General features: G+C 35.7%; 1 protein-coding gene across 1 annotated transcript; it reads left to right on the top strand.

Moving 5' to 3' along the window:
• The first annotated feature begins 391 nt into the window (after window positions 1-391).
• Window positions 392-25,408, top strand: LOC123526949 (serine/threonine-protein kinase 10-like). Its single transcript, XM_045306203.2, has 11 exons — window positions 392-564; window positions 972-1,085; window positions 1,528-1,634; window positions 5,142-5,321; window positions 5,913-6,046; window positions 7,273-7,349; window positions 9,314-9,390; window positions 13,369-13,449; window positions 20,116-20,209; window positions 20,369-20,445; window positions 24,325-25,408. The coding sequence occupies exons 1-11, from the start codon at window positions 423-425 to the stop codon at window positions 24,463-24,465; spliced, it is 1,224 nt and encodes a 407-aa protein (XP_045162138.2). The 5' UTR covers window positions 392-422; the 3' UTR covers window positions 24,466-25,408.
• The last annotated feature ends 1,808 nt before the right edge of the window (window positions 25,409-27,216 follow it).

The following is a 27,216-nucleotide window of genomic DNA, read 5'->3' on the forward strand; positions in this document are numbered from 1 at the left end:
ATTGTCCCGCTTGCTGGAGCTCTTGTTTTCCTTTCTTGTCTGCATTTTGCTTATCATTGCTTCCTGTCGAAAAACAATTAACTGAATTTCTAAGAATTATTAGTTTGAAGCTTAGTTGTTCATGTTCAAACTGTTTTTTTTTTGCAGAGTTATGGCCCGTTTAAAGTCATTTGAATAAATTTTGTCTAGTCTACTTCAACTGTACTATTGTTGGATTGTGAGCGAAGGTTAATAGGAATGATCGTTATGAAGAATAGTGGAACATAATTAAAAGGTTTAACTGTTGAATGTTGTTCAGATACTCTGAATTGTTGTATAGAATTACCTAAATGTTATGTGGTCTCTTTAGTGATATGTAGAAACATATAATAATTTACTTAAATCTGCTTCTCTGTACTTTCTAGCCTAAAGTGTTGGTGTTCATGGAGTACTGTGATGGGGGAACTATAGACCAGGTTTCTCGAGAAGGCTTAACGGAAGACAGGATACGTGTATACACAAAGGAACTGCTCACAGCAGTACAGATGCTACATGACAATGACATTGTTCATAGAGATATTAAAGGTAATGTTTTGTGATATTTAACAACATATTTCAAGTGAAAGTGAAAACAATAAAACCAGCTTATTAGATAAACTAATTCAGTTTTAATTTCGAAACCTTGATTTGATTTTGCTTTAAAAAGTGAATAGCATCTTTATTCCTTTATAATAAGTATCCTTGTATCAAATTCTAAAAGTAATGTTGCGCTAATGAACAATCTGTATTTATATTTATGATCTGAATTAAATTCCTTCCTAAGTAAATTTCTTTTGTAACTCTCTGACTAAATGCGGTCTATATTTTGTTGTTTGATTATAGACGATTAAAGTTTTCATTTTGCTATAACACAGACATAAATAAATTTTCATGACATTAATGAATTTATTAAACTTACTCTGACATACAGCCTTTCGCTATATTTGTTGCAGGGACCAATATATACCTAACATCGAGTGGATGTCTCAAGTTGGGTCACTTAACTTGTGCCGTTAAGTTAAAAAGCCAAACTACAAATGAGATGGACAAACTCGTCGGCACCATAGGTATTGTTATATAATAGTTGCATGTGTACTAACACTGATATGTTCAATTCATAATGCACTGAAAATGTTAAGTGCTTTAATTGATAGAAAACAATAAATACCTAATCTTGCTTTTCAAATGAATATTTTCTGATTTTAGTCACAACATAGAACTAAAAGAAATCTTGATAATGTTTACACTTGGCTAGAATAGCCTTTAGTAGTTTTTCAGCAAGTATTGACTGAACAATACCCAAAGCTTTTAAAGAGGGAGTGAGTATTGGAACTGCGCAAGCTAAAATATTCAACAGTATACTAACACCGCGTAAATGTAATGCTGAACGATCTGAAGACAGCAAAACTTAACAGCTGTTGTTGGTTAAATAAGACTTACTACTGATAACTATAAACTTGCTATAGACAACTGAGGACCCTGCAGTATTGTTATGTTTTTTATTTCAAGCATACATGGCTCCAGAAGTAATCACACAAACTTGTAAGGAGAAACATATAAGAGCTTCGGACATCTGGAGTGTTGGTTGTGTGATCATTGAAATGGCAACGGGAAAAGTAAGCTTTGATAACAGTAGATAATGACGATAGCTATATTTGGTTTAAACTATATTTTATTAATCATAATTCATTTAAAACATATACATAATTATATCAAAAAGGATACAGGATTGAGTAGGAAGCTGAAAGCTTATTTGAAACTCTCTCCTTTTATAGCTATATTTGTTGAGGATATTCAGCCAACACTGTTTTTTGTTTTTTGCATTACAAGTTTTTACCAATTTTAAAAACAAAACTTAATCTAAAAGGTGACAAATGTGTATGAAACATGGAAGTCAAACCTTTAAAACAAATATGTGAAAATTAAACCTGATAGCATAAAGGAAACATTTTCTTGAAATGCATGCCTGCCCATAGATCTGTATACTTGAGGTGATTTTAAACAGATCTATTTTTTTAGTTCTAACAACCCTAATCAGTTTCCAGCGAATCCCTACAGCACAGTTTAATGGACCAACATTTTGTAACTATTAAACCTGAGATCATTTTAAGCAGAAACCAACACACTCAGTTTTTGCCAATGTTTAACTTCAATGATTTAAAGATGTTTTTCACAATTATTTCTAGCGGACAGAATTTTTTGTAACTCTGCATATTTATAGATTGATGTATGACAAGTTAAAATAAAAAATAAAAATAATAGGTACCCATGCTTCTTTTTTCAATACTCAAAGTATATTAAGAACACCAAATCGGTATTTTTGTCCGAAGAAACAGTACATACATGTCATAATAAAACTACTGCAAACAAATATTTATTCGAAGTTTCACTTTGATGTTACTGTTTATGCATCCGAATTTATAACACCACTATAACTATGCATAAAATGTCAACATATAGATATATTAACTCAGAAAAATTACTCTTGACAGATGTCGAAAGTATCTGAAACTGAGAAAAACACGAAGTATTTCTTAATGATATGAAAAATCTAGCGGACAGAATTTTTCCATATTTTATATTATGTAAGCTAGAACTAAGACAAAAAAAAATCTAAACCAAAAAAATAATATCGACCCGTGCTTGTTTTCAAGAAAAATTAAAAAATATTCACTCACCCACAAAAGTATTTTTTCATTACCCCACCCACCTAAAAATTATGAACATTTTTTTTCTTACAAAACAAATTGCACAATGTTATTATCAGTTCCTTAACCAATATTCTTACTCACATGCGGAATAATGCTCCTTTAAGGTTGCATGCCTCTAGGTCAAATACTTTTTGAGATACGTGCTACACAAGCTTTCACATCCCATTTACGTATATATTTGACCACGTCAAGGGACATAAATCTGTTTTTATTGAGTGAAACCTCAAATAAAAGCACTGGTGCACAACTTCGCATGCTGAATTTAATTCTTGTGTGATTTCATGACTCTTGGCACATATAATTTTGAGGTACATGCGACACAAATGTTTAGACACTTTATGTACAATTTGACTATCAAGGGCCATAACTCTGGTCTTATTACGTGAAATGCGGGATGGGACACAAAAAGTATAACAACATTTTTAGGAAGTCACATTTGAACTTGAAGGAGATATATCTACGTTAAGATTTTCTGGAATTTTATTTGACTTGGAGTCGGCTGCATCATTACTGGACGAAATAGTTTACTTTCAAATTGGCTGTCCACAATGTATTCGATTCGAGCACTTCCTACAACTACTCCTCCAATAAAACACCATTACTTTTAAAGGTAAAATATGGATGCACGACCTATATTGTCAGTACATACGATATATTTTGCGCGAGTGCGCTGCATATCCGACAATTATGCACTTTCGGCGGCGAATTCTGAACTTTACAGCAGATATCGCTTGCTGCGCGATTGAGCTGCGCACAAAATATTGTGATGAACTCCTTTAAGAAAATTGTGTGTATGATCAGTATTTTGGAGAACACTTCTGCCTTCAGTTGTTAGACTTAATATGTCAATAGATAATTGCAACTTGTGGATCAGAAGGTAAATGGTCAAGGTCACAGTTTATGATCAATAATTGAAGAATTATTTTGCCTACTGAAGTAAAACTTCAAGGAATGATTACCTGTGGTCACTTAATGATTCCTTTTGTTAGAGGTTTCAGTTTGTCATGGTCACAGTCTCAGACAGAAAACGGTTTCTAACGAATGGTTTGGCTTAGGAAGCTCATCAGATGATAGCCTTTATTCACTGGATGATCCTCATTGTTGTTGGGATTAGTAGGTCGAATATTAAAGTAAAGGTGACAGTTTTTGAGACTTAAAACTGTTTCTGATCATTAACTAAGGAAGTAACTCATATGCCTATAGTAAAAATATTATAGCCTGATTACAATTTGTCTGTTGATGACCAATATTTATTGGGTGTCATTAGGTAAATAAACAAAGTCAAAGTGACCTTGACCCAAAATTGGTGCCTCCGAGGCCGAGTGGTTAAGGTCGTTGACTTCAAATCACTTGCACCTCACCGATGTGGCTTCGAGCCTCACTTGGGCCATTGAATTCTTCATGTGAGGAAGCCATCCAGCTGGCTTACGGAATGTCGGTGGTTCTACCCAGGTGCCTGCTCGTGATGAAATAATGCAGGAGGGGCACCTGAGGTCTTCCTCCATCATCAAAGCTGGAAAGTATTAGCTAGGGATTACATTTATATTTCATAGTATATTGCCATCAAAATTCCTATCACGATTATGTATGGCCAGTGAATGTTCCCTATTAAGATGACAGCATGATTACACCTGGTAGTACATTAAGTTTTGCCAAGTTATGCTAGAATAGGATACAAAATATACAATTTGGTGCAATCATTGTAACATAATTAATTGGTGTTTTTCAGAAGTTACGTTTTCCAATGAAACATTCAAACTTTTGCATAACTACCCTTTAGGATTTACAGGTGACAAAAAGCTATGGTTTAAAAAATGTAAAAGGAAGTATTGGCAAGATTCTGAAGACAGATTATATAAATTCAAAAATGATTCAGGCATTTGCTGTTAAACTCTACAAGGTGACAAAAGGCTTGTGATACTCATTAACTTACGGTCTTATAAGGAGCTTTGTTACTTACTTTGCTTTGAATGTAAAGGAAGCCACCTGCTGGTGTACAGAAGGTCTGGTTTTCCTCTGTCTAGCTGGAATGTTGACAAGAAAACATAAAGTTCTTTCTTCCTCCACCTGTGATCCATGTGGAGTAGTTGGCAGTTATTTGTGGGTAACAGGTACAGAATCCAGGGAGACTTGTTAAATTAACTGCCCACCTTTATGTAGTGGAATACTGTCTAAAAACAGTTATAAACTTATAACAAACAAACATACAAATTGCTGTATTGAACTTGGTAAGTAATTGTATAGATCTGTGTGTGTTTAGTCATTTTAGCCTCTGTTTGCTGGTTTTGTATTGTGTTCAGCTACCATTCTTTTCAACCCAGTCTTATTTTTGAGCTCATTAAAGTAAATATTTGCAATTTAGTTCTAGGGAATTTTTTATTAGGATGATACCAGGAATGTGATTTATTTCAGCCTCCGTGGCATGACCTAGGGAATAGCTTCCAGATTATGTTCAGAGTTGGAACAGGGGAGACTCCACCAACCCCAGAGAATCTCTGTGATGCAGGAAAGGATTTCCTGTCTCATTGTCTTGAACAAGAACCTGATAAACGATGGACAGCAAGTCAGCTTAAAGATCACCCATTTGCCAAGGTAAATTATTAGCTTACTTATACAACGAAGGATTCAGAATTTCAGATGTAAAGGTCATTAGTTTTATTTTCTACTTGACTATTCATGATACATTTGCATATACAAATACTTTGTTATATATAAGCAAAATTGAAATATATTTCATTGATTAGACATTTCATTTACAAATTAAACCTTTTTTGTGTTTGTTTGATTTGGATTTAATGCTATTTTTCAACAGTATTTCAGTCATGTAACGGCGGGCAGTTAACCTAACCAGTGTTCCTTGATTCTGTACCAGTACAAACCTGTTCTCCACAAGTAACTGCCAACTTCCCCACATGAATCAGAGGTGGAGGACTAATGATTTCAGACACAATGTCTATCAGATAGTCACGGAGAACATACGCCCCGCCTAAAGATCGAACTAATGACCCAGCGATCCATAGACCAATGCTCTAGCTACTGAGCTAAGCGGGCTGGCTAAAACTTTTTTTAAATATATTTTATTTTAAAGGAAAAATAATGTCCTGTTAAAATACAGACTTTAGTTGAAAATGGAATATGTCCGATTGCTCAGTTGCAACATGTCAGTAAATTTCTACTTTGCAGGTTTTCAGTAAATGTGAAACAACTGATGAGGAAAGTGATGATGATTGTGATGATGTCGATGATGATTACTATGATTATAATGATGATCAAGATGTAGAAGCACAGGCTGAAGTTAAATCCGAAACACCAGAAAAGTTAGTATACTGAAATGTTTGAATAATGCAACACTCATAAACATCTATTTTTAGCTTTTTAGCATTGCCGATGTTTCAAGATTTTGATAGTCAAATATATCTGTTACTATCAAAGCTATAACTTTAATCTTAAAAAGAGTCATTTCTACTATCAAAGTCTAGACCAGGAGAAAGGATCTGCATAACTCTGATTTAAATTTTGACAGAGTTATGCCCCTTCTTCTTATGCAATGTTTTGGTTAAAGTTTTTGATAAAGTCAAATATCTCTCTTACTATCAAAGTCTACACTAGGAGAAACACTCCCCATAACTCTGGTTTGAATTTTGACAGAGTTATGCTCCTTTTTAGCTTAGAATTCTTTGGTTAAAGTTTTATCATGTTTTTACTGGCTAAGCTCTAATTCAGATTCAAGCACTGAGAAAAGTCGAGCTTGCTGTCTTATGGACAGCTGTTGTTGTAACTGCAGATAACTATAGTTCTTTAAATTTTGCTCCCATCCTCTGATGTAACCCTTCAGGCCTAGATTGCCCTGCTTGGCGGAGCTCTTGTTTACGATGACAGGATGATATGTCACATGCAAGATTCCAGTCTCTAGCAAAACATAGGGAAATCTATGTTACTGGCTTTTCCCTGCAGCCTGAAAGTAAAAGTTGTTATTTGATTTTTGGGAAGTAAACTCGCATAGAATTGTCTTGTTTCTTTCAAAGTGTGTGGTGTTTAAGAACATAGATTGTGTACACCCTATTTAACTTGAAAGGTTGATTTCAGTTTCACCCATTCAAAAATATTTCTGTTGTTTTAGTAAAGCTTCTATTCAAGCATGAAATTTCAAAACCTTGCATCTTAGAATCTTGCTATATATTTGGTTAAGTTTGCAACATGGCTATATTTAGAAATTTTGCAAATGAATGATATTATCTTAGGATATCTGTTATATCAGCTAGTGAAAAAAGGACAATCAGATGTGTGAATGTTTTGCTGTATTACCTCCATCTATTGTTGACTGGACATCTTCCCTGACCAGTTTCGTTCAGCAATTGTGAACTTCTTCTCAGAATTTGACTGTTAAGACTAGGCAAGTTTCGTAGCACGTTCCTTTATTTAGCTTATATACTCTGTGGTGCCGGTTGGTGCCAGAGCCAATGCTGGTTCGCAGCCAGTTCTTGGCTTCTGATTGAACATAGGTATATTACGTGTATTACAGAAATAGTTTATTTGTTTATAGAGGTGAGTCCGACCAGGAAGACGAGAGATTTTTTGGTGGTAAGACCAATCCTGCTGCATTCCAGAGACTTGTTAAAGGTATTGTACTTATGTATAAATTTAATCATGCAGTGTTGTTAGCTGCACGTTAGTCATTTTGTATGTTCATTTTCGTAATTTTTCGGGAAAGACAAAAAACTTTTTTCAGAACAAAGAAATTAAATGATCCAAACTAGTTCTTGTCATGTTATATTGAAATAGCATGTAGGGGTAAATTGTCAGATTCCTGTTGTATGTTTGAATCTTTCGGCTGGTTGAATTTTACCTCTGTCACCCACTTGTACATTGTGTTACAACAAAAATGCAAGAATTGGACAACAGATATAATAGCATGTATCAAATTGACTAGTGTCTCCCTAAAAGTACATTCAAAAAGGGTCCCTGGTTTCAGATATGGGGCTGTCACAAGGGTTATGTTTTACATAAGGCTAAATGTTATGATAACGCTTTAATTAAAGCCTCTTTCTTGGTAGTTTTAGTTAAAGCTTTTAAATAAAATGTTTCAGAAACACGAGAAACTAGTGTTTCTCTGAAGAGTTTGTTTTTAAACTAGTTTCATTGTACAGAACTTTTGGGATTTTGCTAAAGAAAGACATTCAATAAAAACAAAGACGATTGATGAGTATCAGTTCCTTGTAAATCTCCACAGGTGAGTAATGTAGACCTATTTGGTCCTTAAAGGTGGATAATCAGATTTTGGCCATGGAACGGATTTGTTCGAAACTTTAGCATCTGATCATTTACACTCATTTATGTTCACTTAACACTTAATACAAATTAGATTTTCACTGGAGGTATTTTCCTATCCTGGTTGCTAGAACCAAGATAGAGTTATTTTATCATAAGTATAAATTTGATAAACATACTTTGCCTAAGGAAATGTATAAATATTAGACATATTGTAATATATTTGTAAAATATTTGCATTAAAAATTATGTATTTAGATGGAATTCATTAGAAACGCAATTTTGAAAAATTATTATTACCTCCCTTTGCCTATCTTGGTTGCGCAACCAAGATAGATTGGAAATAAATGAATTCAGAAGCTACACACAGCTTTTAAACTTGCATTTTGGTTCAGATTGTTCAATAGTTGATATGTCTATCAAATGCAAATGTAAAACTAGACATTGTATCGAAATAAAAAGAAATACCCAGCTTTTTATATACTTTCATATAAAAGGGGAGTAATTACAAAATTTTATAAAAATAATAAAATATACATTTCAAATAGGAATCTAACTCTATGTAATCGTTTTTTTGTTCCTTAAATAATTCTCTACCAGAATATACAAAAAGTAAAAAATGTCATTAAATGTTGTTTAAATGTGATTGACCACCTTTAAAAGGTTATTGTTACACCCCCACCCATGTAATCTTCCCAGGTTAGCCTTTAAAGTCATTGTCAGCCCCATGTTTTGTCAATTTCAGCCCTAACATTAACCTTAATTTTTTTTTTTTTTTTGATCATTTGAAAGCCGGACATTATCGTACTCAGTTTATATTGAGCACTTCAGCAGAAGATACCGTTACATATTCATCCTAGAATTGTGTATATATTATATAGTACATGCATACATATACAAGTTTCCCTGGTCATTTTACTTGTCAGTTATATTTATGTCTCCCCCACCCCCCTCTGGGGGAGACATACTGTTTTTGCCCTGTCCGTCCGTACGTCACACTTCATTTCCGATCAATAACTGGAGAACCATTTGATCTAGAACCTTCAAACTTCATAGGGTTGTAGGGCTGCTGGAGTAGACGACCCCTATTCGCTATTCAGTCAGTAAATTTTCAGTGAACACCCCATTCGAATAATACGTGGTTCTGCCAAAATTGAATTCTGTGCCCTCGTGAAATTATTACGCCCGACGTATAACCGCCCATCGTGCATAAATAGTGTCAAAACACACTTTTGCTATAAATTATTTCTTAAGTAGTATCTTAACAGTAACTGTTAATATGAACAGAAAATGATAAATATATTTTCATTTTGCAGATTTGAGGAATATGAAAAAAGACGCTCACAAATTTGGAATTGAGGGAACTCCCAGGGGAGATAATCTATTTATTTGGGTAATACAGTTGTCATTTAGAGTCAGATACTTAGTAAATGCTTTTTTTACAAGCTTTTACTGGCAAACTGGTCTTATCCTGTTCCATGTCTGTTACCAGACCATGCAGAAACTTAAGTTAATAGTTCCACCTTGTATTACTTAAGAAAGAAGACTGATTTTATGTCAAATTACCTCACTTTATTTCATATTAAAATGGGTATATTTCCATAACTAATGAAGATACTGATCTGAAATTTCATTTATGTCATCAGATGGACTTGGACAATCGGTGAAGGTACATATTGGCTGAATTTATGACAAATTAGCTCCCTTTATTTTTTATGTAAATGAATATACCTAGCAGCTTCTAATGAGATTGGTTTGAGACATTATTTGTGTCTTCCATGGTAAGAAGTTTCTACTTTTACTGACTTTACTAATATATTGTTGTAAAGGCTTGTACTCTGTATCTTCTACATGCATATACCAATGCATGATTACCTCCCCAGATTTTAATAAAAATGGATTTATCTCAGTAAGTATTTATAGGACTCATTTGAAATTTCATTATTGTCATTAGTTAGACTGAGACAATCAGGGTAGACAACTATGGACTGATTTTATTTCAAATTACCTCCCTTGGTTTCAAACTAAAATGGGTGTATCTCAGTAACCAACTGAAATGTCATTTATGCCATCAGATGGACTCGGACAATCAGGGTAGATAACTATTGACTTAATTTATGACAAAGTACTTCCCCTTTTTTAGCTCACCTGTCACAAAGTGACATGGTGAGCTTTTGTGATCGCGCAAAGTCCGTCGTCCGTCCGTCCGTCCGTAAACATTTAGAGGTCACATTTTTCATGGGATCTTTATGAAAGTTGGTCACAATGTTCATCTTGATGATATCTAGGTCAAGTTCGAAACTGGGTCACGTGCCGTCAAAAACTAGGTCAGTAGCTCTAAAAATAGAAAAACCTTGTGACCTCTATGGAGGCCATATATTTCACAAGATCTTCCTGAAAATTGGTAAGACTGTTCATCTTGATGATATCTAGGTCAAGTTCAAAACTAGGTCACGTGCCATCAAAAACAAGGTCAGTAGGTCTAAAAATAGAAAAACCCTGTGACCTCTCTAGAGGCCATATATTTCACAAGACCTTCATGAAAATTGGTCAGAACGTTCACCTTGATGATATCTAGGTCAAATTCGAAACTTGGTCACGTGCCATCAAAAACTAGGTCAGTAGGTCAAATATTAGAAAAACCTTGTGACCTCACTAAAGGCCATTTTTTTCATGGGATCTGTATGAATATTTGTCAGAATGTTCATCTTGATGATACCTAGATCAAGTTCGAAACTGGGTCACGTGCCTTCAAAAACTAGGTCAGTAGGTCTAAACATAGAAAAACCTTGTGACCTCTCTAGAGGCCATATATTTCATGAGATCTTCATGAAAATTGGTCTGAATGTTCACCTTGATGATATCTAGGTCAAGTTCGAAAGTGGGTCACGTGCCTTCAAAAACTAGGTCAGTAGGTCAAATAATAGAAAAACCTTGTGACCTCTCTAGAGGCCATACTTGTGAATGGATCTCCATAAAAATTGGTCAGAATGTTCACCTTGATGATATGTAGATCAAGTTTGAAACTGGGTCATGTGCCATCAAAAACTAGGTCAGTAGGTCAAATATTAGAAAAACCTTGTGACCTCTCTAGTGGCCATATTTTTCATGGGATCTGTATGAAAGTTGGTCTGAATATTCATCTTGATGATATCTAGGTCAGATTCGAGAGTGGGTCACGTGCCTTCAAAAACTAGGTCAGTAGGTCAAATAGTAGAAAAACCTTGTGACCTCTCTAAAGGCCATATTTTTCATGGGATCTGTATGAAAATTGGTCTGAATGTTCATCTTGATGATATCTAGGTCAGATTCGAAACAGGGTCATGTGCGGTCAAAAACTAGGTCAGTAGGTCTAAAAATAGAAAAACCTTGTGACCTTTCTAGAGGCCATACTTGTGAATGGATCTCCATAAAAATTGGTCAGAATGTTCACCTTGATGATATGTAGGTCAAGTTTGAAACTGGGTCATGTGCCTTAAAAAACTAGGTCAGTAGGTCAAATAATATAAAATCTTGTGACCTCTCTAGAGGCCATACTTTTCATGGGATCTGTATGAAAGTTGGTCTGAATGCTCATCTTGATGTTATCTAGGCCAAGTTTGAAACTGGGTCAACTGCGGTCAAAAACTAGGTCAGTAGGTCTAAAATTATTAAAACCTTTTGACCTCTCTAGAGGCCATATTTTTCAATGAATTTTCATGAAAATTGATCTGAATGTTCACCTTGATGATATCTAGGTCAGATTCGAAACTGGGTCACATGCGGTCAAAAACTAGGCCAGTAGGTATAAAAATAGAAAAACCTTGTGACCTCTCTAGAGGTCATATTTTTCATGAGATCTTCATGAAAGTTAGTGAGAATGTTCACCTTGATGATATCTAGATAAAATTCAAAACAGGGTCACGTACCTTTGAAAACTAGGTCAATAGGTCAAATAATAGAAAAACCTTTTGACCTCTCTAGAGACCATATTTTTCAATGGATCTTCATGAAAATTGGTCAGAATTTTTATCTGGATAATATCTAGGTCAAGTTCAAAGCTGGGTCACATGAGCTCAAAAACTAGGTCACTATGTCAGATAATAGAAAAAATGACGTCATACTCAAAACTGGGTCATGTGGGATATGGAAGAGGTGAGCGATTCAGGACCATGTCAGATGGGCAGTCAGAATATTTATATATTTCAGACTTCTGACCAGTGTTCAGTCATGACTTGAGGCCCGTTTCTTTTTCGATTTACTCTTACCATTTTACCAGAATACATTGACGTGCATTTAACTTCACAGTACTAATGGTCTCCTTCACAGTCGACAACTCCGGCCTGTCCTATTGTAAACAACAAAATTTGTTTTCACCACTTCGGTAAAGGGAAACTACTCTATGCGCTTTTTGTCAAGACTAAATCAAACATCGTCGTTACGTTCCGTAAAGCATCGAGTGGTTTATATTTCTTTTAAAACAAAATTTTATTAGTATTTTGAGAATGAATTATGAATAAAATTACAAATCTGTTAATCGAGCATTATCTTTTACCGAGATCAAACTGTGAATAACAAAATTGCCGATAATTACTGGCCGTATGATCATAAGAAAAAAGACGATCACACCTTTTGTTATCAGTTTGAATTGAGAAGCTCTTGTCATTTTGTATCTTCAACGACCGCGAAGTGGGCATCCAAAGTCATACACTTCGTTTAGAAGACAAAATCCTTGTAAACACATAGAATTCTGATTAAGAGATCATAATCAGTAATTATTATCAAACTGCCGCGAAATAAACAATCCATCGCTAAATGAACAAATGTACATAGTTTCGGATACGTCCTTAGTGCTCGAACGGTCAAGAGATTTTGGAAAAATAAAAACGATTGGCTGCTGATAGGGGTAAATACGGTGGACGGGGGGCAAAATCGTTGACCGCTGACCGCGGATGAGAGGTGACTGCTGAAGAGGGTAATAAAAATCGACGGGGGTGTCACAGACTGACTGTTGGGAAGGGGTGACCGCCAATCAGGGGTGGCCTTTAGGCGGGGTTAGACTGTACCTAAGCAGCATCTAATGAGATTGGTTTTAAATGTTAATTAAGTCTTCCAGGGTAAGGAATAGTCATGCTAGTACAAAAATGCAGTATTTGAGCCAATGTCCAACAAACTTGGTATGGAGATTGGCTATGACTAGTACATGACCCATAGGTCAAAAGGGACTGTTGCAAGAAAATATTTATCCTGGTGATATTTAAAGTGTATGCCTATGTGATCTGTATCAAAACTTGATCTTATCATTAAGAGCAATGGTACTCAGGTGAGCAATATAGGGTCATCATGGCCCTCTTGTTTGATTATGCTAGTTGGTTGTAAATGCATGTTTCAGGATGTGAAATTAACAGGGTTTCCAGCAGACACAGCATTAGGAAAAGATATCAGAAACTGGGCAGAAAAACATAAAAGAGAGGTGATGTATTTATTATTATTATTATCATTATTATCATACAAGATTAATATAGCGCCCTTTTCATGATAAACACGTTCAAAGGCGCTTTACATAGAGCAAATGCAGCCACACAGGGTGCGAAATTCATCCTCTACTAGTACAGACACAGAGTGATCTGACCAGAGGGACAGAGTGAGGTAAAGCCCCCAGGACAGATCGATAGAGAGAAATCCTTTTTGATACAGGCCTGTTCGGCTAACTTAGCCTAGTTCTTTGCGAATAGACAGTCTGGTTCTTTAATATGCCTGGTGCATAGCATCTCAGAAATTGCTAGTGCCTGGACCGGGATTCGAACCCCGGACCTCTGGATTGACAGGCCAGCGTGTTATCACTAAATCACCGGCCCACATTAATTAAGGCAACTTCGTTTTTAATACAGACTTATTTAGCAATTGCTAATTAGTCCCCTACTGGTTGAAAACCAGTTTCAGAGACTATAGGAATGCGCTTTTCCGTCATTCCGTCTGTCCGTGCCCGCGAAATGATGGTTAAGTGACTTCATAACGGTACTTTCTCTTTGATGTCATTCATTCCGTTCTGTTTATGTGACTTTTTTCTTTTTATGTGACTGATAGAACAATAGAGAGAACAATGGGGGTGTCACATAAATACCGTTTCGTTAGAACGTCTGTCCATCCGTCCGTCCGCAATTTCGTGTCTGGTCCATAACTCTGTCATCCATGAAGAGATTTTAATATTACTTGGCACAAATGTTCCCCATGATGAGACGACGTGCCATACCCAAAACCCGGACCACTAGCTCAAAGGTCAAGGTCACAATTGGAGGTCAAAGGTCAACAGGGCTTTTTCCTGTCCTGTCCATAACTCTCCCATCCTTGAAGGGATTTTAGTATTACTTGGCACAAATGTTCCCCATGATGAGATGAGGTGTCCTGCGCAAATCCCGGACCCCCAGCTTAAAGGTCAAGGTCACAGTTGGAGGTCAAAGGTCAACATGGCTTTTTTCCTGTCCAGTCCATAACTCTTCCATCCATGAAGGGATTTTAATATTACTTGGCATAAATGTTCCCCATGTTGAGACGACGTGTCATGCGCAAAACCTGGACCCCTAGCTTAAAGATCAAGGTCACAATTGGAGGTCAAAGGTCAACAGGGCTTTTTTCCTGTCTGGTCCATAACTCTGCCATCCATGAAGGGATTTTAATATTACTTGGCACAAATGTACCTCATAATATGACGATGTGTCATGCACAACTTTCATACCCCTAGCTGAAAGGTCAAGGTCACACTTAGCAGTCAAATATTAACATAGCATGAACAGGGTCTGTTTTGTGTCCGATCCATAACTCTCACATTCATTAAGATATTTTTTAAACATGGCACAAGTGTTCATCATGATGAGACGACGTGTCATGCGCAAATCTCGGACCCCTAGCTCAAAGGTCAAGGTCACAAATGGGGATCAAAGGTCAACAGAGTTTTTTTCCTGTCCTGTCCATAACTCTGCCATCCATGAAGGGATTTTAATATTACTTGGCACAAATGTTCCCCATGATGAGACAACGTGTCATGCGCAACACCCAGTACTCTAGCTCAAAGGTCAAGGTCACACTTTGAGATCAAAGGTCAAGAGGATTTTTTTCCTGTCCGGTCTATAACTTTGTCATGCAAAACAGGATTTAGATATTAGTTGGCACAAATATTCCCCTGGATGAGACAACATGTCATGCGCACAACCCAGGCCCAAGGTCTAATGTCAAGGTCACACTTAGAGACCAAAGGTCAGACACAAGAATGACTTTGTCTAGAGCATTTCTTCTTCATGCATAGAGGGATTGTGATGTAACTTGGAACAAATGTTCACCAACATAAGACGGATTGTCATGCGCAAGAACCAGGTCCTTAGGTCTAAGGTCAAGGTCATATTAAGAGGTCAAAGGTCAAATTCAAGAATGACTTTGTACAGAGCATTTCTTCTTCATGCATGGAGGGAATTTGACGTAACTTGGACCAAATGTTCACCATCATGAGGCACCCTTGTTTTTAGAATTACGTCCCTTTGTTGTAACTATAAATAGACTTTATTGTAACTTTTTTATTACTGGCGGTAGAGAAAAATCGAGACCACTTTTCTGTGGTACAACATGCATGTTACATCCAATTTTTAGGTGTATTTTGACCTGTCTCTACCTTGTGAAGAGTTTCTTTTGGACTAGTATTATATAGATTTTTTTTGGACTTTTTTAGGATTAATTTCCCTTTGTTGTTACTATAAATAACTTATTTGATAACGTTTTTTACAATCAGCCAAAACAATTCAGTATGAAAACAACTGTGGGTTTTTATGTATGCACATTTTAATCCAAGTGTGTTGTTATAACATATTGTATATATAGCGAGGGGTTAAAGCCAGAACGGTATAAGTCCATTTTTCAAATAGTGGAGAAAAACGCAAAAGAAGGTTTTAGACACATAAAACTTTTTACTGAATGAGAATATTTAGGTAAGATTTGGTTACATTATAGACAATAATGTTGTTATAATATATGAAGAATATAAAAGGACTACTCACAAACTAAATTGGTTTTATAGTTAAAATTGTACTTAACTCAATCTGGCGTACAACAAAATGGAAAATAATTTGAGGGTTCAAATGTGTTAAGTGCACTTAGTACTCTAAAATATTGCAATAATGCTGATTTTATTTGATGCCATACTATCACAAGTGCACTTATAACAAAACTATCAAATCTTATGACATGATTTACAAAGACTAAGGAAATATGTGCACTCAAATAAAAATGTTGAGTAAAATGTGTATAAAATCAAAAATTATGTTTAAAATTGTATAACAATTACACCACACAAAGTTTCGACAATCCATTCTAGATATTAGTAAAAGAACGTTTTCCCATCTGTTACTATAAAGTACCTCTTAAAACAAAACAACTCTTTTGTACTTATAGTAACTATTCAATATCAGACTCATCACTTACTTCCAACATGTCTGCTTCTGATAGGCAGTCTCTGTCTGCTTTTTCAGAATGAATATCTTGAAATACTGATGGAATTCTGAAGATCAGAACAAAGCTAAAGAAGTCCTTTCTTTTTTGTATAATGGGAAGTTTTGCATTGTAGATCGGCAGTAAATCAGATTTTATAGAAGCTCATTTCCTTGACGATTTCAGTTTTATACATTCGAAATGTAGGTCATCGAAACTGTACTAAACATATTCATTTGTAGGTTTACCTTCTTTAAATTTTAACCTTTTAGTTTTTTTTCCACTTTTCTGTCCCTTTTTATCTTGGCTTTTTTTTTTTGGAATTCATACTTTGCAATGCCCTTTACAGAAAGAAAAAACTCTCACTGGTAAATGTGCTACAACAGAAGGATTTTTTGTTTTTGCCATTCTCACAATTCTATCCGACTGACAGGGTATGAGATACCCTCTACTGAAGAAAATATCAACAAGGGTAACTTTTAAGTTAATATTTGAAGAATTGTGTGGTTCCTATTTTGATAAAGTGAAAATAATCAATGAACTAACTTTAAGTATTATATTAAACCATTTTATTTCCAAAATGCAACAAAATAGAACTTTGTGTTTTAACAACTGATAAACTGAAACGGTGGAAGTGAAAATTAATATTAAACAAACTGAATAATACATTTCTCTTATCGTTTTCATTAAAATTATTATCAGTGTTATCAAATAAACAGTAGAATTTTCTGACAAACAAGTATAGATCAACTTTATGCATTGAAGTGTGTCTGAACTTTTAGCTCATAACAATACTGCGGTAAACACCGAGGATAACGGATAAGCCACGCCTCACTAATTGACGTTGAATTATACCAGCTAAACACTTATATCACTAAATGGCAAATTCAGTAAAAATAATTATCAATTTTGATTGTCCTCCACTTTAATGTTACAGCAACAATTCTCACCTTCACAAAAATCACAATGAAAACACATATGCTTTAATGTCCATGTACATGTATGCCAACTTCAAAGTTCACAAGAGTTTCTTTATTCTTCAGATATTTTCTACAATTTACATGTTGAACTTAAATTCGGCAAAGTGAAGAAAAACAAATTGCAGCAACCTAACTTTCTCTTTATAAATGTAATAAACTTGGTTGACAATGGAACATGGAGTCAGTAAAACTACTTTGACTGCGGATGGTTGGGGATTTTTTGCGCTCAATTTGTTTGATTTTTTTCTCTATCTCTGGTTTTCATTTTACTATGTTCCTGATTAAACAGTCTCAACTGTTTTATCACCTGTTCTGTCAACTCTTGTTTTCTGTTCACAGCACAAGCTTGACAAAAAATTGATAGTAACTTGCCTCCTTTTATAATTCCCTCTCATAGTTTTAATTCTTTTCTTTGCCAAAACTATTTAATATATATGAATATGGCAGAATACTGTTAAATCTGGGGAGTTTTCACAATTTTAGCAGGGAACAATATAAGTTATCATGTGAATATAACATAAAACTTAATAAAAATATTACTTTCCATTTACAATTAACAATTATATACCTTGTGGATACAAGTTCTGAAAGTCTTTTCTTTCCTAATTAACCAAAGGTGTTAATTCCAGAATGTATTAAGTGATCATGTTTCATTTGCACCTTGAATTATCAACATAATGTGTTACTTCTAGAATGGTTTAAGTGCACTTGTATCGTTTTGGCACATTTTTTACCTTACATAATGTATTAAAATGTATACTGCCAGAAGGGACTAAGTGCACTTAAATCCTTCTGGTTTTCATGTTAATGCACTTATAACGTTCTGGCATACAACGATACTGTTGATTAGCACTTATTGCGATATGGTTCCCTTTGATATCTTAGGTTTTATACCTAATATGGGGCCAGAGATAAGGGCAAAAGAAGGAGCTTTAAAAATAGTATTAAAAAGTCTAAAAAAGTGATTTTCAGTAAAACGTGGACTTATACCGTTCTGGCTTTAACCCCTCGATAGTACAATATTGTTTATACATCATTGACAGATATCAGTTCATTATGTTATACTGCAGTAGAGAAAATTAAGGTGCCTTCCAGTAGGGGACTTTGTATTGCATGGCAATACTTCATTCACTTGTTTATTTTAGTTTTATCATAAGAAACAATAATAATGTGTATTAATTGAGTTTAGAGTCAGCAACCAAAGAGAAACTAGCACGAGGTCTTGTAGTTTGTGTCATCAGATCAGCCGGACTAATTTCTTGTGAAAATACTAAATAATTATTTGTACAGGTAAGAAGCACTGGCTTGAGCATTTATGACTCAAGTACCTGGGCTTACATTGGCAGTTTGTATGGGCTCCAGCCAATAGCCATATATTATTGCCCCCCACCCTAAGTGGTGGGGGCATATAGATTTGCTCTTGTCTGTCCATCCTTTCGTCCATCCGTCCTTCCAAGAATGTTGTGTTGCACCTAGCTCCAAAAGTATTTGACGTAGAGTCACAAAACTTTACAGGAATGTTGGTCAGCATGTGTAGTTGTGCACCTGGGGTTTCGCGTCCGATTCATTCAGTCGTGTAGGAGTTATGGCCCCTGACTTAGTAAAAAATTGGTCAGTTTAATGTTGTTGCCAAAGCTCTAAAAGTATTTGACCTAGAGTCACCACAGTTTACAGGAATGTTGGTCAGCATGTGCAGTTTTGCGTCCCGATTCATTCAGTCATGTAGGAGTTATGGCCCCTGACTTAGTTAAAAATTGGTCGTTTTAATGTTGTGTCGCGCGTAGCTCCAAAAGTATTTGACCTATAGTCACGAAAGTTTACAGGAATGTTGGTCAGCATGTGCAGTTGTGCACCTGGGGTTTCGCGTCTGGATTCATTCAGTCATGTAGGAGTTATGGCCCCTGACTTAGTTAAAAATTGGTCATTTTAATGTTGTGTTGCGCGTAGCTCCAAAAGTATTTGACCTAGATTGACCAAAGTTTACAGGAATGTTGGTCAGCATGTGCAGTTGTGCACCTGGGGTTTCGCGTCCGGATTCATTCAGTATTGTAGGAGTTATGGCCCCTGACCTAGGAAAAAATTGTCATTTTAATGTTTTGTCGCGTGTAGCTCCAAAAATATTTTACCTTCTGCAACAGTCATTATTTCACTACACAAGACCAGACTTCTTGTCCAGACTTACATAGAAAAAAAGTTTGTGAAACATGTATGTTAAAATGTTAAAATGTACTTGACCTAGAATCATAAAATATTAGAGGATTGTTTTATAGCCTATGAAGTGTTCTCTTTAGGATTTTACTCAGCTAGGCCAGAGTTATGGCCAACTAAGTGAAAAATACACATGAGGTTCTTAAAAGTTTGTGTTGCAAACATCTTAAAAATTGTTTACCCTGAGTCATTGAACAACGTTACAGTGGCAGGAGTGGGGGCACCTGTGTCCTATGGACACACATCTAGTCTTATGTTTGGATCGATTGAAAAACTTAAAAGTCTTAGTTAGTGTTCTGCTGTATTACTGCAGATTTTCCATTGTTGACATTCATGTATTAAATTATGCCTCACAAATGAGTGCCTACCATGTCATCGTTACAAAGTGTATATGCTTTAATGAGTATTAACTTCTGTAAATTGTTACTGTTTTTAATGAATATTTAATTTATATAAATCTGTTGCTTTGGTTACAGCCAGTTGTGTATTTAGAGATGCAGTTTCCTGATGAATACCCCATGGCACCTCCATTTGTAAGAGTAACACGACCAAGGTTTAAATTTTTCTCAGGTATATGATTTTAATGTATACTAATTTTGTAATGATATCTGTAGCAAATTTTACAAGTGCAAATCTTGTATTACACATTTTGTAATTTTTGACTTTTAAATAATACAATATACACTGTTAGACTAAGGTAATAAAAGGAATTTACTGATATTTTTCCAGGTCATGTGACTATAGGTGGCAGTATATGTATGGAGACGTTAACAAAATCAGGATGGACACCAACCAATGACTTACAGGTATAGTAAACAGTTTTGCATTGATAGTAGAATAAAGTTATATGGGAATTAATCTGTTTGTGACTTGATAAGGCAAGCATGATTAGCTCTTTAAGGATACACAAAACTAGAGTGGTGGCAACAGTGCTCGGCATATTCTAATGGTGTAAATCAAGCAGATTTGCACTTTTCTCTATATTGCAGTATCCTTCAATGTTATCAACTCATTACTTAAACAGTTAGTTGCAATAATCATCATTTGGTCAGTGGGTCAGATTACAGCATGCATTTTATCAAAAACTATGCTAAAAATGTTAGGAGACAGTGGATCTTAATTTACCATTTTAAGTTAGTTTCAGATATGTAAGTTTTACACATACACATATTATGGCTTCGGCTTGTCTGTTATAAGAAAAACAAATTTTTTTATTAAATCTGTTGTGTCAACGGTTGATTCCCTTTTTGTCCACTAGCAGCAGGTTTACATGTTTCAAGAAAGTTCCCAAAACAGATATATCTTTTTAGCCCACCATCATCAGATGGTGGGCTATTCAAATCACTCTGCATCCGTCGTCCTTCCGTCCGTTAACAATTTCTCGTTATCGCATCTCCTCAGAAACTGCTGGGGGATTTTGTCAATATAATGTATTGGTACCCTAGTTATGTCCCCCTGAAAATCAGACTAGTTCAACAATTTTTAAGTGAGTTATGGCCCTTTGTTTATTTTTATAATTTACATAGATTTATATAGGGAAAAACTTTGAAAATCTTCTTGTCCAAAACCACAGGACCTAGGGCTTTGATATTTGGTATGTAGCATCATCTAGTGGTCCTCTACCAAGATTGTTCAAATTATCTCCCTAGGGTCAAATATGGCCCCGCCCCCGGGGTCACATGGTTCATATAGACTTATATATAGGGAAAAACTTTGAAAATCTTTTTGTCCAAAACCACAGAACCTAGGGCTTTGATATTTTGTTAGTGACATCATCTAGTGGTCCTCTACTAAGAGTGTTCAAATTATTCCCCTAGGGTCAAATATGGCCTCGCCCTGGGGGTCACATGGTTTACATAGACTTATATAGGGAAAAACTTTGAAAATCTTCTTGTCCAAAACCACAAAGCCTAGGGCTTTGATATTTGTAATGTAGCATCATCTAGTGGTTCTCTACAAAGTTTGTTCAAATTATCCCCCTAGGGTCAAATATGGCCCTGCCCCGGGTATCATATGGTTTATATAGACTTACATAGGAAAAAACTTCTTGTCCATTCAAATTCAAATTTAGACCACGTGTATAGTTTTGAGTGGCTAGATGAACCTTTACATGAGTTGACCTTGATCTTGACCTAGTGACCTACTTTCACATTTCTGTAGCTACAGCTTTCAAATTTGGACCACGTGCATAGGTTTGTGAACCGAAATATACTTTGACCTTGACATTGACTTAGTGACCTACTTTCACATTATTCAAGGTACAGACTTCAAATTTGGACCACAAGTATAGTTTTGTGTTCCGAAATGAAATTTGACCTCGATTTTGACCTAGTGACCTACTTCTACATTTCTCAAGCTACAGCCTTCAAATTTGGACCACATGCATAGTTTTGTGTACCGAAATGAACTTTGACCTTGAGATTGACTTAGTGACCTACTTTTTCATTTCTCAGGCTACAGTCTTCAGATTTGGACCACATGCATAGTTTTGTGTTCTGAATTGAAATTTGACCTTGATTTTTACCTATTACCTACTTTCACATTTCTCAAGCTACAGCCTTCAGATTTGAAGCACATGCATAGTTTTGTGTACCGAAATGAACTTTGACCTTGAAATTGATCTAGTGACCTACTTTCACATTTCTCAAGCTACAACTTCTAAATTTGGACCGCATGCATGGGCCACATGCACAGTTTTGTGTACCGAAATGAACTTTGACCTTGACTTTGACCTTGAGCTAGTCTTTAAATTTGGAACATTTAAAAATGGCTCAATGGTGGGTGCCAAGATCACTCTGTGATCTCTTGTTATTTTTATGCTTCCCGAAGGGCTAGCATTGTTGCCACTATGCCTTCAGTCCATCCGTCCGTCTGTCACACTTCTGTCCGGAGTATAACTGGCATTTGATTAAAATTTCACATAATCATAGACCGAGGCAAATGAGACAAAGTCAGGGTTCCCATGCTACCGGGAAACGGGGAAAAAGTCGGGAATTTCGAAAAATCTTTTCCCGGTCGTGAAAATGCCGGGATTTTTACGATATCTGTTAAAAATAGGGAAAAACTCGGGAAAAGTACGAACCGGTTTGAGTACAAAACTAGTTGTCATAACGTGTTAATAAAACGGACCGTTTTGCAAGCGTTTACTTGATCATGTACAGTCACGATGTCTGCACTATTGCGCGGCATTTTTGGCAAGAAATTGGCGTCAGCTCCTTGTGTTCTGATATAATGTGTTGGACAATAAAAGTCCATCATAGCCAATAAGTTGTAGCAGTGTGTCAAAATTACCGTCACCTAATCCTAAAATATATAGTACAGATAAACTTTGTGTCTAGAATTATACAGTACAAAGTTTGATCCTTTCTGAAGGAGGTTGATGTCTAGTACTGGCTTACACCCAGGAACGATGGTTAGGTAAGCAACCCACTTGTTTATGACTGAATATTTTTGAAAAGGAGCGTTAAACCTTGGAAGCCAGAAATACAAACCAGTGTTTCAGTATGCCTTTTACTACCAGAATGCAATTTTACAAGCATGCATCATGTATATATATTATCCCAAAGATATAGTATACAAATACTGTAGAACCTGCAGTGTTAAGCCTTGAATAGCCTGGAAAAAAGGTTTGAAAAATGTCTGGTTTTCCTCGACTGCAAAACCTGGAATTTTGCTAGAAAACCTGGAAAAAGTCGGGAAAAAGTCTGGAATTTTACCAGCAGAAAATTGTGGGAACCCTGCAAAGTGCAGTGTCAAATAATCATAACTCTACCATACCTAGTTTTTGAATTATCTCCCTTTATTACACAAAATAAGGCTTGTCCGGAACATTATTTGAAAAGTATTATTGGCATTTCATTGAAACTTCAAAAAAAAATGATAGAGGCCATTGACGGGAAGTGCAGTGTGAAAGAACCATAGCTGTATTTTACCTAGTTTATTAATTATCTCCCCTTATATAAAGCTTCCTGTCCATTCCTTTATTGTATATTTGTAATCATATTGTAAAAATATTGCAAAATAAAATATGTTTAAACAAAAATAAGGCTTGTCCGAAGCATTACTTGAAAAGTATTAATGGCATTTCATTGAAACTTCACAAATCATAGAGGCAAAAATTACACATAATGATATGTCCCTTGCTTTAATTATCTCCCTTTATTCAATTTTTTTCTCTTGATTATCTCCATTTCTTTTGGGACAAGCACATGCACGGGGAGCATCATTCGGTTTTACCAGTTCCTTGTCTACCAATGCAAGTGTGTGTAAAGAGTGGGTTATAAATATAGTAATTAAAAGAAATTTCCATGCAATTTTAGTGTCACCATAGAGAATCATTCAACATGAATATACACTAAGCCTTTACCCTCCACTGCAGATTTTTAAACAAGTTTTTATACCAAACAAGGCAGATGTTCTCCAGACTGATTAGACAGCAGTTAATTTGTGTGAAGTCATTCACCATTAATTTCTTTTTCATGCAAAAGAGTTTTCACTTACTTGTTACGTATAAATAAGAACATGAATAGGATCCAGAACACTGGGTAGGTTAACTGATTGCCTTTATGCCACTTAAATGACATAATACATAAATATTATAGTTACAGCTGATTTATTCATTTAAATTTATGAATTAATATTTGTTTATGATATAAACTGTTCAGTTTCGGGGTTGTGTATTTCAGAGTATCCTTGCTGAAATACGATCAGAGATTATGGGCGACCCAAACATGCGTCTAGACTCGAATCCAGACAGAGAGTACGGTGAGGCAGAGGCAAGAGATGCATTCAATAGAATGGTGAACAGATATGACTGGAACAAATAGATTATTAGGTTTTTCAACAAATATCATTGCGCTGATATAAGCTATTATTACATACTCGTTTCTATTCCCCGTTAAGTTACACTGGTACTGGAAACGTCAATATTTTTACATACACTGACGCCTGAATTTCATATCGGGTGCGTGACGTAATTCAGTGTGTGTTGTTGCACTATTTTTTTTCTATTTAGTTCTGTATCGTCAATCCTATTCAGGTGATTGTACATATTTATGATATATACATATTTGTACGTGTAGATGCGTATGTAATAAAAAGGTTATTATTTTTGCATCGGGAAATATGCACTCGTTCTTCAGCGGAAGAATATTGCGCTCCTAAAGTCGCGCAGTATTTCCGCTGAAGAACTCGTGCATATTTCCCGATACAAAGCTAATAACCTATAATAATAGTGAAACAGTGATACACGTATGTCTATTGTAAATGAAAAGTTGAGTTTACTGTGAATTCTTGCAATGTGTTAAGAACCACAATTGATATGCTAGGTATTTACAACCAATATTTCCATCTGCTTAAACTGCATTATCTTTTCTCTGCACATAGATTTGATCAAAGTGTTGTCTGTGTAATAATACCTCCCATTAATGCATCAGGCAACAACACTTCAGGTGAGGGAACCGAAAGTGAGGAATGTTTATCAGAATGTTTTGGGGGCTGTACAGATGGTATTTTATAACATTTAATGCCAAAAAAATGTGCAAAGGATCTTTTTACAGATTTTATTTCCTATTAGCTATATTGGATATTGTTATCTTTAATATTTGTACCTTTTTGAGGCAATTTTTAGAAAAAGGGATTGCTGTATTATTGTTTATATTATTTAATTGAAGTACATGTATATGTTGCCATTATTTCTTGTTGCTTGCGTAAGTTTTACCAAATGATTTTATAGAGTAACATATTTTTCTATTAAATTTTATATTATGTCATTGTCTTGTTTTTTTTTTCCTGATTTTAATTTATGTCTGCAAGAGTAAAGTATCCTGTTTTCTGAATAATTCGGTATTGTATTAACGACCAGTCAGCAACTAGTGAAGAATATTTTGTCGGTAGCTAGCTATGAAGAACTCCCTGTTCCGTCAGTTACTAGTTATCAAGAACTCAGCGTCAACTGTGAAAACCTCCCTGCCATGCCAGTAACTAGTTGTTAAGACCACCTTGTTCTTACAGTAACTAGTTGTGAAGAACTCCTTCCGCTATCAGTAACTACTTGTCAGGAACTTTAGCAAGTTGCGGGAAACTCCCTGTCCTGTCAGAATCTACTTGCAAAGAACTTCCTGTCAGTAACTTGTTGTGGAGAACCCACAGTCAGTTTCTAGTTATGAAGAATTTCCTCCCAGTAATTAGTTATGAAGAAGTCCCAGCCATATATTAGTTTCGAAGAACTTTTCTGTTTTGTCAGTTACTAGTTGTGAAGAACTCCCTGTCCTGTCGGTGACTAGTTGTGAAGAACTCCCTGTCATTAACTAATTATGAAGAACTTCCTGTCAGTAGTTAGTTGTGAAGAATTCCCCTTCAATAACTAGTGTGAAGAACTCTCTGTCAGTAACTAGTTTTGAAGAACTCCCGGTCAGTAAATGGTTGTGAAGACCTCCCTGTCGGTAACTAGTTGTGAAGAACTCCCTGTCAGTAACTAGTTGCGAAGAACTCCATGTCCTGTCGATGACTAGTTGTGAAGAAGTCCCTGTCAGTTACCAGTTTTGAAGAACTCCCTATTCCGTCAGTAACTAGTTACGAATGACACCCTCTCAACTTACTGTAAAACTTCCTGCCCTGTCAGTTACTAGTATTAAAGAACTCGCTATCCTCTATGTGAGAACTCCTAGTCAGTAACTAGTTGTGAAGAACTCTGTCAGTAACTAGTTGTGAAGAACTCTGTCAGTAACTAGTTGTGAAGAACTCCCTATCCTGTCTGTGAGTATTTGTGAGAACTCCCATTCAGGAACTAGTTGCGAAGAACTTGTCAGTAACTAGTTTCGAAGTACTCCCTTTGAAGAACTCCCTGTCAATAAGAAATTGCTGAGAACTTCCTGGCAGTAACTAGTTGTGAAGAACACCCTGTCTGTAACTAGTTGCACAGAACTTTCTGTCAGTACCCAGCTGTAAAAAACTCTGTCAGTAACTACTCTGTCCTGTCGGTAATTAGTTGTGAAGAACTCCCTGTCCTGTTAGTAACTAGTTATGAAGAACTCCCTTTCCTTTCATGAACAAGTTGTGAAGAAGTCCCTGCCCTGTCAGTTACTACTTGTGAAGAAATCCCTGTCCTGTCAGTTACTAGGTGTAAAGACCTCACTCTCAGTAAATTGTTCTGAAGAACTCCCTTCCAGTTATTAGTTGTGAAGAAGTCCCTGTCCTGTTAGTATTTGTGGAAACTCCCAGTTAATAGTTAGTTGTGAATAACTCCACCAGTTACTTCCTTGGCGATATATGACCTTTTTGTGTCGGTTTGTCTTAAAGCCCAACTCATTCATTCTTATGAGGAAATCCCTGTCCACTCAGTAACTGTGAAAATTCCCACTCAGTAGTCACTAATTTATTTGTGAGAACTTCCTGTCAGTAACTAGTTCTGAAGAACTTGCTGCCTGTAACTTGTTGTAAAGAACTCCCTGTAAGTAACTCGTTGCTAATATTTTCCGATCAATAAATAATTGTCAAGAACTCCCTGTTAGTTACTAGTTGTGAAGAACGCCCTGTCAGTTACTACTTGTGAAGAACTCTCAGTTAGTTATTAGCTG

Source organism: Mercenaria mercenaria, chromosome 14, assembly GCF_021730395.1.
Source record: "Mercenaria mercenaria strain notata chromosome 14, MADL_Memer_1, whole genome shotgun sequence".
Lineage (NCBI taxonomy): Eukaryota > Metazoa > Mollusca > Bivalvia > Venerida > Veneridae > Mercenaria > Mercenaria mercenaria.